The following is a 14,600-nucleotide window of genomic DNA, read 5'->3' as shown; positions in this document are numbered from 1 at the left end:
CATCTTTTCCTCACCTGCCTCCGTTCCACTCCGCTTCGTTGTTTTCCGGCCAGGTCATTCGCATGATCGAAAATGGTCGCACCCTGCTGGTGGTGCCGATGTCAGTACAATTGCATGCACTCGTAAATATTCTTTTTTTGTTGTTTTACATTACGGTGGCGAATCACCGATGCATTTCAATTACATCTAGGTGGTTACTGTCACTAAAGGACAAAATGTAAAAGTTGGGCTTGTGGGAAAACGATGCACTACTTCAGTCTACCACTTTAAGGCTATACACATATTCATACAGCAGCTACTGAGTCCAGTGAAGATGGGTTTCAGCTAATAGTTATGACAGTGTCTAAACACACACATATATATATATATAGTGTGCAATTGTAAAATAATGCACAGGCTACACAACTTTTATCATAGCTTTTATATGACCACAAGGTACTTTAAAAGAAGTACACATTTTAAATGTTAAATTATCCTTTATTTCACAAAATATACAAAGAGTGCAAAAAACTCTAAATCAAATCTCATGAGCTAAGTCACTCATGACAGCCAGGCCTGCTTTCACAGCACGATGGACAGGTAGTCACAAGCCTGAAGAAGCAAGAGAAATCAACATTAAACTTGTAATGCAAAGAAAGATTTCTATTAGAAATAACCACAAAGATCTGTGCTTACCAATATTAGACTAGCTAACTGAATATTATGCCTGGATGACTGTGCCATACCTTGCAGCTTATCATCAGGTTGGGAGAGCTGTCTGTGTTTGGGGCTACAGAGAAAACGGGATTGTGAAGACAGTGCTCCATGTGCTCTGACACCCTGGACTCCAGAAGATGGCGCAGGACATCAGGGGTAATGTTCTTTTTCTAAAGATAAGGTGTAAAACTATTTTAGTTTTCCCTTCACTCTTCACAGACTCTCAACAAAGAGCGAATATGAATGGATGAAGGAGTATCATTATTCCAGGGATATAAGAATCAAGTTCACAGACCATTCTGTCTCAGTCTTACTTCTGTTTGGGGGACACTCATACCTGTGGAAACACAGATGAGAACAGCAAGTGACACAGTATTGTGCTGTGGGGTGCTCTTTGAACTACCTTTTAGCCTACATTTGTTTACATTTTGGCAAATTTGTACCATTAGAGGTATGCAGAATTAGCTATTAGCAGTTGCTGTTTGAAATGTTCCCATTGTTCTAAAAACAGCTATCAGAGGATGACTTTGATACTGAAGAAAACTTAAAATGCTTCTCAGGTGAGTTCTCACATTATAAGGAGTTTTTTTTTATTACAATTCTAAGCAGATTTATGGAAGTTATGGGGCAGTGGACATCATAGATGATGACATCACTGTAAAGTAGGAGTGTAACAATGTACTGTAGAACAATATATCACAATTCAAAAATGTGACAATATGCTTCATGAAACTGAAAAATGGATCACAATATCAAGTCAAGGTTCTTATGCAATTTATTCATGTTCCTACAGGAGGGGCAATTAGGCCAGATCTGTTGTCTTAACCAACCTGTTGTTGACCTTGATGTCCACTAGGGTTAGCATTAGCCACAATCTAATCTAACTCCACTGTAATCTACAGAAAAAGGGAAATGTGAGAATCCACGTTAAGTGTGATGAAAACTGTCAGATGGTTAGCATCACCAGGAGCGTTGGTGATGAGGCGCCCAATAGCTTATAAGATGTACACAGACAGTAGTGTAAATGACCATTGTCTATGTACATGTATACATCATGTTATATGTCTAACTAATAGCTCCCAGCTTTTACAGTTACTTCCATCAGCGTAAAAATGTGTCAATGTATAGTGTGCACATTAACTTCATGTTAACTAGCTAGTTAACATTGGATTACAAGGCAGCAAAGCTGTGCACTTTTAGATGTTTAACTTTCATTAAATTAAAGATTAAGACTACTAGATTTCACCTAATCACCTGTAGCCATTTCTTTTTCTCCTTTCCATTGTCAGGAAAGTGGTAAAATGACAGCTGACCTGTGATTTTTGATTCAGAAGCAACGGGGAACTGTTGATGTGTGTGATTTGCATTTGGGCACCAAGGTCAACACAGCTTGGCAAAGGCAACACACAAACCTTAGTGTTGATGTACAGTCCACAGGAGCAGGAGATGAAATAGCTGTTGATGTCCAAGTTGCTCCTACAAGACACAAAAACCACATAGATAGAAATATGAGAAATCAACTGCTTATATCAGTATCTTTTGCAAGAGCAGGCAATTTTTTGACTCACGTGTGACATAAGGGGCAAATAACATGCATCTCCTCCATCCCTTTCACCGCAGCCAATATATACTGCTGTTCAAACTGCAAGTTCCTCTCATACTCTTCAATAATAGACATTTCTGAAACAGACGGGAACAAAACAACTTTAGTTAGAGCTCAAAAGAACAGAATCACACATCCTTGTACCCAGTGCATCTACAGAAGGCTCTTGTCACAGCCGTTTCCATTTATTTCACTCAACATTCGAGAAGCTTGTTTACAGAAATATATCAGGCTACCTTGAGACATGAGTTCCTGCTGGATTTCTTCAAGAACTGCCAGCTCATCATATTCCTTTGTAACGCCGACCATCTGCTTGTAAGAAAAGAAAGAGGACATTCAACTGGTTATTAAACTCTAAATAGAGAGTTATGGGTTGGGGGAAAACAGCCAGTTCAGCTCTTTGAAACAGCTACATACAACAACATTTTGGTCTTTCATTGAGCCATCCATTATTGAATACAATTAAGGTCCTCCTTAATTCATGTAAAGAAAAACTACTTTTTGAATATCTGCAATAACGTTTTATTATAGGTTCAGTGGTATGTGAAGATAAAGCTCTGACAGGACACATAACATCTGACAGGACTAAAAGTAACGCAGGAGGAGACTTGGAGAAAGTCAGAAAGCCACCAGAGAGGGGTGGACAGAGACCGTGACCTATGAGGACCTTGGGACGCATGGTAAAGAACAGAAAGATAAAGACTGAGATTAATGAGAGACACCGACCTCTGCCGTGAACTCTGGCCCCCACAGAGGGGGCAGTCTCCGGTCCTCTGACTGCAGGGCGTTCCACTCCTCTTCCATCACCTCCTGGACGATGGTGGAGGCCCCACAGCCGCTGCGCTGCTCGCCGTCTCCCATCTGACGGTATCTCTCCAGCAGCCTCGACCGGCTGTTTTTCAGTCTGTCAACACAGCGCTGTTAACGAATAAAAGACAACAGCACAATGTTAAACCCCAACTACCAGCGGCGTCCCAACACGCTAGCTAGCAAACTAACAAATTAGCGTTTTATTTCACACCTTGCGGTATGTCTCTTTCCATGGCGGAGTCGTTCCCTTATAAAGTGACCGGTGTCTGTGCGAAGAGTCCATCGCTTGTGCCAATGGCGAATATAAGGCTGCATATACACAAAGACTTGTTCAAACAGATAGCTACAACTGGGAGACACTTCGCCTTCTTCTTCTACTTCTTCTTCGGGGGAAATCGTTATCTTTTTCTTCTTCGTTGTGATTAATGAGGGGTGGCAAACCAACTTTAGATGCATTACCGCCACCTACTGGACTAAAGTGTGGATCATTAAATTAGCAGTTTTAAACAAATTAATATCAATTAATAAAGAGCAATTATTATACCAAAATTATCTGTACAAATCCAGTTTCTTTTAAGTACTTAACTATAATATCACAAAGTTTATTTGATTAACCCTTCCTTAGCATATTTTGCAATGTAATGTCAGGGGTTTTTCACTCCTTAATTCTGATATCAATTCCCTTCTTTGTTTATTATATCTATGACATTCTAGCAATATATGTGCAACTGTTTCTGGAGCACTACAGCATACACACAATCCAGTAGGGTGTTTGCCTATTCTGTGAAGTGACCAATTAAATCCAGTGTAGCCAATTCGCAGATGGGTTTTTATTATCTTCAAGGTTCAGGGTAATGGAAAATGGAAGTCTTACGAATAATGCCTCACAATTTGTTAAGCACAGTACTTAAGTACAGTAGTTAATTTCCACCACTTGATAATTTCTAGTAAATAATCACAGACTGGCGATTCACTCTCCCCAAGGAGCATTCCCTCATAAACACGAGCTCATTGACTGTCAACACATTTATGTGCAGGCGGGATTAGCTTCCACAGTGCCTACTCAAACGCATTCATTAAATCCTTCGAGGACGTCTTCGGCTTCCAGCCTCGATCCTCGTCCTCAGCTGCAGCTCTGACACATCTGCTCGGTTGGTTCAGCACCTCGGACAGCGAACATTGCGATAGGCTGCAGCCCCTCGAGGACCAATGATTTCCGCTGCGCAGCTGTGACAAGGACACCAGCAGCATCCCGGCAGCAGCCAATGACAACGCGCCGCTTTCCTCCCTCATCCAACCCGAATAACTGCAGATGCCCGCATCCAAGCCACATCTCTCTCTCTCTCTATCTCTCTCTCTATCTCTCTCTCTCTCTCTCTCTCTCTCTATCTATCTCTCTCTCTCTCTCTGGCAGGTTTACATAGCTGAGGGTCGCTATAAGCTGCTATCTATTTTTGGAGATCATAGTAGGCATTTTTTTTTCTCTTCGTATTCTCCGGCATTGTGTTGATTAAGGTTTTTAGGTCGAGGCGTGTTGTTTTATTTACGTCTGAAGGAGGTTTGTTCAAGCTGCGAGTAATAGCAGGACATCAACTGCTGTGACCCTATAGATTTTCCGTTCTCAATGGAAGACATCTTCCCATTCGCTGCCAGCGAAGGACTGAAGCACATTTCGCATCTATTTTGCTTGTGTACTCCCATGGACGAGCGAGGAACTTTTTGTAAATGAAGATTTGAAAACAGCATCAGCCCACCGGAAGACAAATCTGTCGGCCTGTACGGCTAGGGTTTATCATCAGGGACCGATCCGATTTTAAGCCCTGGACCCTGGACAGCTCGCGTTGGCGGCGTGGAAACTGAGCAGAACAGGGGGAAGACGTTTTCACATTTTGGCCGCTTTTGTTCAGCAGCAAGGTGGTCAAGGTATGATACATGGATCTCACAAGAAGAGTCCATTAATTAGAAGGTAGGAACACATGGAGGGTTGTTTTGCACATTATGACAGCTCTACAAACGATCAAATATAAAAAACAAAAAAAGTCAAACGACGAGGCCAATAATATAAAACCATCTAAAGCACAGGTGTGTGTGTGTGTCCGCCTTATTTTCATATTCAGATTATTTATGTGGCTCAAACATGGATCACGTCCTGCAATCATCAAAGAGAAAAGCTTTATATTTCTTATGTGTGTGAGCGGACAGGCCTATCAGCTGATCTTTCTAAAGATGCTTTGTGTTAGGGGTTTGGGGGGCTGTTTTCAAGGCTTCCATTTTGAAGCTAAGATGGATGCTTGCTCACATTTCTTTCTTCTGCTTCTGTGGCCTCATCTAGGTTCTTATATAAAACCGAACAGTGGAGCGGCGGTACAGATAGACACCATCAACCAAATCTAACTGCAGACATCAAGGAGATGAAAAGTGAACAGAAATAAAATTTGCTGAGGTCCCTTTTACTAAATTACTGATGGGTGCTCATTTTCACAAACAGAATTCTTTTATGTGGCTACTGAGCTGCACACAAGTGTTGTTTATACATAATGCTGTGAAGTAATGCCAGGAACCTATGTGGCTATAATTTAATTTTGAGTCAGGTTCAGATAAACTTAATAAAACTACTAACTCTCAATGTTTTATTACCAGCTATGTATTAACATTTTACCATAAATCAGCCTTTAAGAATTTCTTTAAAATGCAAGGTTTATTTCTGACCCAAGTAAAACACCAGTGTGAGAGTTTATTCAGGAGCTTGCAAATCACTCAAGGTCCACTTACTAGATATTTGTGGAGCTTTTGAACAACTAAAAACTCCACCACACAGGTTCCTTCTTGGCCATGATAACAGTAAAAAAAACAAAAAAACAACAACAACACAAAGTCGACTTACTAGCATTTTTCAGAGCTTTCGATCTTACCATCTTCCTCAGTGGATTTCTTAAGTTTGCTCCATTGCCATGGTAGCTGGCACACAGTGACAGCACCACAAAAGTAACCAGCAATTATCTCCTTGAAAACTGAGCAAACACCATGAGGAAGACCATGAAATACACTTAAAATCTCAAAAAAGTGAGTGAGGATTTTTCTTTTTGGTGAAATTAAGAAAAATGTAAAATATATAAAAGTATTAAATCACAATAAACATTGTTGGCATTGTTGGTAATTATTAGGTGTTTGTTAATTATTGGTAATTATATTATTAATTTACAGCCACTGCTTCCTGTTTTTCGCTTACAGGTTCAACTTCCTCCAGGAGTGAGACCCTGTGAGCTTGTCCAGACCAGCCAAAGAGGTTTTCTCCACTACCCCCCTCCCCCCAGTGCACCGTTCCTGTATCCCTCTGCTAATCCTCACCAGGCATTATGGGTACGGTGCTGTCACTGTCTCCCAGCTACCGCAAGGCAGCGCTGTTTGAGGATGGCCCTGCTACAGTGGGCCACTACACAGCAGTTCAGAACAGCAAAAATGCCAAGGATGCTGCTGCTCCAGCCGCAAAGTCCCTCAAACGGCCTTCCATCATCAGCGTGTTACCATGGAAACGAATTGTGGCAGTATCAGCAAAGAGGAAGGGCTCCAAGAAGCTGCAGTCAGATGGCGGGGATGGTGGGAAAGGGAGTTCTCCAGAAAGCCACACCACCGCCACAGCCAACTCAGCCTCCAATAGTTTGAAGCTGAAGAAGTCCCAGTCCTGTGCTAACCTTTCATCTTACTCATCCAGTCAGGACCCCTCGGCCACTAGTACCACTACCTCCTCCCACTTGCCCACCTCCAAGACCCTGGCCAACGTAGCTACTGTCGCTGCCAAAAAGAATTCCCTCACTGGCACCGGGATCCAGCCATCTACTGCAGCTGGCACGCCAAAACGTGTCATTGTCCAGGTAATTCCTATTGCACAAAAGTTGTTTCTAAATTATGATTTTTTTTAAAAACATTCTATCGCTATTTAATCACATAACCCCAATCCCTTCCTTGATCCTTTTTGTATTTTCTTCGTTTCCTTACCTTCACTTTCTCCCTTCCTGACCTGTATTCTCTTTTCTCAACCCAGGCCTCCACCAGTGAACTGATGCGCAGCCTGGGTGAGTTCTTGTGCCGTCGGTGTTACCGACTGAAGCGTCTATCCCCGACAGATCCAGTGCTGTGGTTGCGTAGTGTAGACCGATCCCTCCTCCTACAGGGCTGGCAGGATCAGGGCTTCATCACACCGGCTAATGTGGTCTTCCTCTACATGCTGTGCCGCGATGTGGTCTCAGCCGAGGTAGCTTCAGAGCGCGAGCTACAGGCCTCACTGCTCACATGCCTCTACCTGTCCTACTCCTACATGGGCAATGAGATCTCCTACCCGCTGAAGCCCTTCCTGGTAGAGGCAGAGAAGGAAGCCTTCTGGGACCGCTGCCTGGAGATCATCAACCGCATGAGCGGCAAGATGCTCCAGATCAACACCGACCCGCACTTCTTTACCCAGGTGTTTGCTGACCTGAAGAACGAGAGCAAGAAAGAGGAGGAAAAGACCAAACTCCTCATTGGCCTTGATCGATAAGATGGAGCTGGGAGGCAAGAATGAAGGATTAATAGAAAGATTGATGGAGCTCATAGGTGTACTAATGTAATGCCATGTGGCGCTACCTTGGAGCAGTAATGTTGTCTGGCGTCTCTAACTAAATTTTCTTTGTTCACCCAGAACATAAAGCTTCTGGGAACAAACATAACATTTAAATCATTTTAATTTTTTGGTTTAATGAGCCAATTAAAAACTAATAAGCTTTCAGACCAAGGCAGTAACTGATCTGCAGTGTCTCACCAGCAATTCTCTTACAGGGCCTAGTTGCAACAATGCACCAGATAAAATCAGAGTAGCTGTGGTGTTGGCCATGTTATTGGATCTGATTAGATTCCTGACACCGACGAGCTGCTGACATTCATTGTCTGGGTTTGCTCAGCTGAGGATGCAACAAAAACAAGCTTTAAGGCAGAGATATGATCATTAGTTTTTAAGAACAGTGTAGGTAACGACACTGAAAAGGAAGGCTATGCTTTATCAAAAGTCCAGGCCAGCAGGGTTCGTGATATGACATTACAATAACAGGATGTGAGAAAAAGATATGTATCATTTTTATCACTTACCTTTGGCCCAGACTTTGTTTTTGTCTGAATTGTATTTTGTTTGAGTGAGATAAGAAACACAATCTGATTTTCAGTTGGAAACGCCAGACAACAGATTAATGTAATTAAGAGTGAATATTATAAATATAGCGATACAGGATTCTGATACTGTGTGATAGCATCCAGGCATTTTCACTATAGAGAAATGTCCGAGTAATGAAGAACAAGAACAAGAACTACTTTGCATGAGGTCACGTCATACATCCTTGCACATTAATACCTGCTTATTGCCAACTCCACTTGACCTTTTTCCCGTCATCCTGCCCAAGCTTATTGCACTCACCAACATCGGCTGCAAGGTCCACTGTTGAAACGTAAAGTGCATTAACTACTACCATAACACGGTTGAGCTAGAATCAGCCACCACAACTAGTCTACAAAATTGTAGGACTGAAATTGGCATCCCAATTTGGTGTAATTGCACTGTAGTGGATTAGTTCATCTGCATCTTATATAAAGTACTGTACTTTTGAGCAAACATTTGGGTTTATCCAGCCAAATGTGCTTTGAATTGGGAGATTCATTATTTATTTTTTAAGAGTATGAAATGGCAGTTCCTTGGGCACGAATTAATAATCATTAAACATGCCCTACTGTAAGCTGTTTACATTTACAGAAAATGGGAAAATGCAATACTGACCTCTCCAGGGCATAGGTTACTCAAGGAATTATTTCATTCCTTCCTGTTCTCCTGCACTTTCTCTTGCAGTCCTTATTGGTGCTGTCCTGAATGACCACAGGAAAGTGTTTTATTGAAAGAAAGAAACATTGCATTCATATTGTGTGCTTATGAATGATTCGTGGAGCTGCATCATGGAGGACATGTTCAGAGAGCAGATCATGTGATCTGTCTCAACCAGTGGCTATAAATGATGTGATTATATTCTAGGTGTGTGAGGGCAGGGGCAGACATTACAAGTGTAGATGTGACTTCTCTTCCAAAATAATGGTTTCATGTTGCTGTCGCACTTGGCTCAAGAGACTGCTGTTTGAAATGTCCCTCCCACACACACACACACCCCAGCTCCGTCTCGTCTTTTTCCATGCTCATTACTCTCCATAACAACCCAGACAAACTAAAACAACAGATTTCTCTCTCTATCTGTCCACCGCAGTCTGGCCTGGTCCTGTTCTTACTGGTGCGGTGCAGTTCAGTTGTCCCATATTTAGAGACTTTCTGGTCGGCTGACCTGATGGTTTTCTTATTCACTGAGATGTTTGACATGCATGCGTGCTTTTATAGGTTTCCTAGCATGCTGCTTTTGTGTGGGCACATCGCACCGTGTTACAGAAGAGACTGAGCAGTCGTCATGCTGAATCGCTGAAAGCTAGACTCAGTGATGCGACATCTACTTGGCACAAGGACTCTCTAATGACAGAAGTGTGTGAAAAAGTAGTTGTATCCATGCATATGTAGCACATCCACTGATAAAAATCAAGTCCCAGCATTGGTCCTTCATTAGGATTTTCACTATACTTGGTTCCATGGTGCTTAGGGGTCTAAAAGACTCTTTCAAGACTTAATAGTTCTGCCTTTCAGGAGGTAGTTATAGCTCTCCTAAAAAATAAAATAAAATAAAATGAAATAAATTAAATCCAAGCCAGGCTTTGGATCAGTTGGAGTGGATATGAAAAGCATAGCCATAAGGGAGGGGTTCTCAAGGGACTGATCAAAAACACAGTGGTCAAAATCAAAGCACTGCCATTATGCAACTGGATAACATCTGTGGGCAGTGGTGGCCTAAATGTTTAATACCTGGACTAGCAGGATAACGTTTGTGTGGGTCAGGTGACACAGACACCTTTGATAACACCTCTGTGTGAATCCCTTTACCCCTAGCTGCTCAGTGGCTAACAGGTCAGACTCTGGTTGTACTGGGTAGCTTCCAGGTGTTTCAGGGTGAACCTCTGGTCTCACATCTTTAGGGTTATTTTTTAAACTTCTGAAATCTTCTCTAGAGCCTGGGAAGACTTATACAACTGTCATCACAGACTGAGCAGTACTCATGAGCAGTAAACTGACCTCCATGTGTAAAATTATTGAAGTGTCCCCTGAATGACATTTGAAAAGAGTTAACGGTGCCAGGAGATGCCGTATTTATTCAGAAGGAGATGGAGATGCTCCACGTGTTCCCTTTGGTGAGATTTCTTGCCTTGATGATGTCACATCACCAAGTCTAACTGTAGCCAAAAACACTGACTTCAGTTTTTAGAAAAGCTCTGCCTTCTCATGTCATATCACTCTAAAGACTCTTTATTTTGTACAAAAACAACAAAGATGAGCCAACTCAAAGTCTCTGACTGCTGAACAAGAAAGACTATAAAGGAATTTTAATGAATGAGTTTTTTTCTTCTGTGTTGCTACATCATGTATCAGAAATGTAGTCTAGATGTGGCATGTGGCGAAGATATGAATGGCAAAATGGAAAGCTTGTGATTTTAATCCACAGTGAAGTTTTATGTCACTTTGCAAAATGTAAGCCAAAACTGGAGTCATCCAAAGCTGGAGCATTCAGCATTCTGTCCTTGAATTTACAGTGCAATTTCTGAAAAAAAAGTTAATTTGGCCTGCTCTCTTATAAGAAAATAAAATTATAACATCAGTTCCCTATTCAGTAAAAAAAAAACACACACACACAAAAAAAACAAGGAAATCTGAAAATCTTGTGAACAAAACAGAATGTGGTGCCTGTTTCCAGACTGGGTGTCTCTGTGATACAGGTGATGTTTTAACTTTGGTTGTGCTTTATTTTCTGATGATAACCAACTGGGCTGCAGTAGGTACCATGCTGTAAAAACAAAATGTAGCCTTGATCCAGAGTCAGACCTCATGAGACAAATATGCACATGAAAAATGAATCCATTGCAAACAAACTTGTTTCTATGTCCATGCTCCTATGATGGGTTAAGCTGTTGAAAAGTAGCATTTCTCTGGATGGCATTTCCAAGACAGCAGTTTATTATATATATATATATATTTTGTATTTAAAGATCCGAACTCTAAGGTTGGTGCAATCTGAATCATTGTAGGTTAACGGACAGAAGACACATGGCAGTGATACATCTAAATTTATGTTCTTCTACAATACAATCATTAGAATATATCTCCGACTTAGTAGAGGAATGATGAATGTTTATTTTGACATCAAAAAATATTATCTGTTGTGGATTTTTTGTGGTAAATTTTAAGATTTTACTAGCCGTTCTCTAAGCCACACCACGTTTAGTTCGTGTTGCTTCGTTTAACGTTTCGCACTGCACTGTTTACAGTGGTAATGGTGGTGGTTTTATGATTCAAACCTTAGTCATTTTGATTTCAGACACAGGTAGAAAAATACATAGACTGGACCTGTCCAGGGTGTAATATACCTCTGGCCCAATGCTGGTGGGAATTGGTTCCAGCTTCCCTGCAACCTAAGTGGTTTAAATAATGGATGGATTTGTAGAAAAAAAAACAGCTTCTCATTTCTAGGCAGAGACCATCAATGTTGCTGGGTGCCAGGAGAGTTTAATCGGCTGTAGCTAACTGATTAAGCTAATGTTAGCTCAGTGAGCTGAATGAAAATGTTTTCTCTGGCTGAAATGTTATCGCTTTCAGCTAACCTGTTTTAAAATGATGTAAAAGGACTTTTAAATATGCACTTAATGGCAACATACATGATATCCTGCTAAAAGGAGTTAACTGTGTGCACCAGGCAAGACTTTGACATCTTCACTAGCTGATGATCCATGTAGAAGACATGAAACTAAACAAACAGTATTATTCTTATATCGCAGAGATAGGTAGGTAGTCCTACTGCCATGAAATGTTACAGTTTTGAAACTACAACTGAACAATCACAGTGTGGGGGAGGGGGGTAGCAAATGGTACTATTTCTGTTAAATTCAAATGTGAAACCCTCGGTAGAGTGTACACACACCCCGCACACAATCAAAGTATTGTATATTGACTATTCAATAGCATGTGGGTGTCAAAGAACAGTTGCAATGTGTTTCTCTGATGAGATAAAGTTTGTCAACGTTTGTCTCTGTTTTTGCTTCCACCTGCTTTAGTAGTTCCAGCTGTGCAGGAACAATAAAAAAGAGACACAGAAGCAAAGAAAGGAAACATGTTCTCTGAATGAAGAGAGAGAGGTATGGGTTGACTACGCCCCCTCCTACACATGCTTTTACCACTGATCAACTCATAACTATGTGCCATATTTTATCTTGCAACACATACAAGACAAAAACTATTGTGTAACATATTATGCTTATGATAATGATGATGGAGTTATTACCGTTTTCCTTCCTTTTCATTTGTGAATCATTGTGTAATCAAGAATCTTTGTTGAACAAAAGTCAAGGCTACTAGTGTTACTAGAGTTCCAATGCTGCAGTCTGTTACTGTGGATGTATGAATATGTATGTGAGAAGTCAGAATAATTTGATCAACTGTTACAGGTACTTTATATAAAAACTTTTTTGTTTGTTTTGTTGATTTTTGGGTCACATGGTTTCACATACAGATGTTATGACTCTGCACAGACATTTCCTATTCTGGCAGCAGTGAGAGGCTGAAGTGATCTACAGCAGCTGCATGAGAGGCTGCTGAACAATTTGACCCAGGGAAGACGTGGCATTTGAGAGCTCCGACTGGAAGAAACCCCATAGCAGGCAATGCAGTTCTGGTTGGCTGTCTCTCCACAACCGAAAGTGAGACATGGATATAATTCTAGTACTGAAATGTTAATATCATGCGCAGCAGGGAGACAACAGCCCAGGGCAAGTTCAACTGACACCCATCATTGTGCATATTCAAGGGTCATGGGCCACCCCCCAGGACCTGATTGGCCACCCCTGGTCACAAATATAATATAATATAATTTGTATTAGCCTACTATCTAGCTAACATTACTACACAGTAGTTGTTATGAGTACTGATATAATTGTGTGTCATGGTTGGTTGCTGATTTTCTGTTTTTGAGAGACTTCCTGTCTCTTGCTATCCTACTGGCTTCACCTTTATGCAGCAAATTTGTCACTTAATTGTCAGCACCTGTGCTGCATTTAAAACCTGCTCTGCCCTTCTAGTCAGTGCCAGGCTGTGCTTTGAAGCATGCAGTGGCTCCTGGCTCTCTGAGCTGTTCTCACACCTGAAGTTGCTACCTGAGCCTCTCACCTGTCTCGAATAATTTGGTCTGTAAGTCTGCCTCAGACTATCTTATTTAAATTAGCAGCTCAGTTTTTCTAGATTGAAGATTGTTCTGTTTGGTGACAGACCTGCGACCTACTGTTGTCAGTGGACCTTGAGTTGATAGTTTGAACAGAGCTCTGTTTTTCTGCCTTCATTGTGTGCACTCTTCAGTAATGTGCTTAGGCCACTTACTCACATGGAGGGTTTTGTTTTTGTTTTTTTGAAGGATTGTGTAGTTCCCCCGTGTCATATACTCACCTGGATTTCCTGCAGTTGGTAATTGTCCTCCCCGTGGAACAACGCAGAGGAAAACCATTATTTGTGTCTTACTTACCTTGTTGCTCTGGTTGAGCCTTACTGTGTCGCTGTCCATGGTGCTGAACCCGCTTCAAGGTCGGTGTGGGCGGGGCTGCAGTTGAATCCTCTTCTTTGTGTTCAGTTGCCCATTAACATTCCTCCTAAACTTGATGTCTGCAATGTTCCGTTGTCGGTTTTATATTCCGTTTGGGTGCTTATGCTTTTTTTTTTTCTGGTCTCAGCAGGATTTTATCACCGAGGTGTCTCGCTAGCGTTGTCCGCGCTGCTGAAGCAGCGAGATGTGCCACATAGTGATATTTACCGAAATAAAAGACGGGTTACTGAATCTTAGGGAGGAAATAACAGATCTCAGATTTATAGTTTCACTTATTAAATTCAAGTTCAGATATATCAGCATAACCACATATACAGTCTCACGCTTAAACTCTCAATGAAAAACGAGAGTAGTCAGATGCCAAGTTTGCCCAGGTGCATCATTAACCACAACTGGTCAATTTTGGACTCTATTTTGCCCACTTCTGTCTGTCTGCGCCTTTATTTCTGGCGACAGAGGATCATGGAGATGCAAAAAGAGGTGATCCTCCTCAACCACACGCGAGCTAATGGTGGCATCCCCGTCAGCACGCTTCCGCTTTAATGAGCCAATCAGAGTGCCGTGCGCTGCAGCTTATAACCCCGTCTGCTACCGAGCCTTTCCGCTCACCGTACCCGCTGTCCTATGAGTCACTCATCCAAGCTGCATCCCTGATCTACCGCAACCGTGAAGATGGCGACCCGGGTAAGATATATGTGTTTTATTTATTCTTTAAAAACCAAACGCTCACGTGTTTTTGTAGGGAA

At 41.7% G+C, this 14,600-nt stretch overlaps 3 protein-coding genes across 4 annotated transcripts in view; 1 reads left to right on the top strand and 2 right to left on the bottom strand.

Moving 5' to 3' along the window:
* Window positions 1–218, bottom strand: part of LOC109951455 (26S proteasome non-ATPase regulatory subunit 11A) — a 7,977-nt gene extending 7,759 nt beyond the window's left edge. The window contains exon 1 of the mRNA XM_020585972.1: window positions 9–218. The gene's annotated coding sequence lies outside the window, so the exon portion shown is untranslated. The remainder of the gene's footprint in view (window positions 1–8) is intronic.
* Window positions 219–456: 238 nt separating this feature from the next.
* Window positions 457–3,548, bottom strand: rpain (RPA interacting protein). Its single transcript, XM_020585960.1, has 7 exons — window positions 3,321–3,548; window positions 3,026–3,217; window positions 2,536–2,608; window positions 2,265–2,376; window positions 2,109–2,172; window positions 726–866; window positions 457–591 (listed from the first exon to the last, which is right to left on the bottom strand). The coding sequence occupies exons 1-7, from the start codon at window positions 3,390–3,392 to the stop codon at window positions 562–564; spliced, it is 684 nt and encodes a 227-aa protein (XP_020441616.1). The 5' UTR covers window positions 3,393–3,548; the 3' UTR covers window positions 457–561.
* Window positions 3,549–3,736: 188 nt separating this feature from the next.
* Window positions 3,737–12,724, top strand: LOC109951445 (cyclin-dependent kinase 5 activator 1-like). 2 transcript variants are annotated; one of them, XM_020585959.1, is made up of 3 exons: window positions 3,737–5,032; window positions 6,341–6,981; window positions 7,152–12,724. In XM_020585959.1, exons 2-3 carry the CDS (start codon window positions 6,466–6,468, stop codon window positions 7,641–7,643), a joined length of 1,008 nt encoding a protein of 335 aa, XP_020441615.1. In that variant the 5' UTR covers window positions 3,737–5,032; window positions 6,341–6,465; the 3' UTR covers window positions 7,644–12,724. The 2 variants fall into 2 exon arrangements, with proteins under 2 accessions (XP_020441615.1, XP_020441614.1); XM_020585958.1 differs by having other exon boundaries at window positions 3,737–5,075.
* The last annotated feature ends 1,876 nt before the right edge of the window (window positions 12,725–14,600 follow it).

The sequence above is a fragment of the Monopterus albus genome, unplaced genomic scaffold (assembly GCF_001952655.1).
Source record: "Monopterus albus unplaced genomic scaffold, M_albus_1.0 scaffold389.1, whole genome shotgun sequence".
Lineage (NCBI taxonomy): Eukaryota > Metazoa > Chordata > Actinopteri > Synbranchiformes > Synbranchidae > Monopterus > Monopterus albus.
The sequence above is the reverse complement of the archived record's forward strand: the minus strand, read 5'-3'. Positions and strand labels throughout refer to the sequence as shown.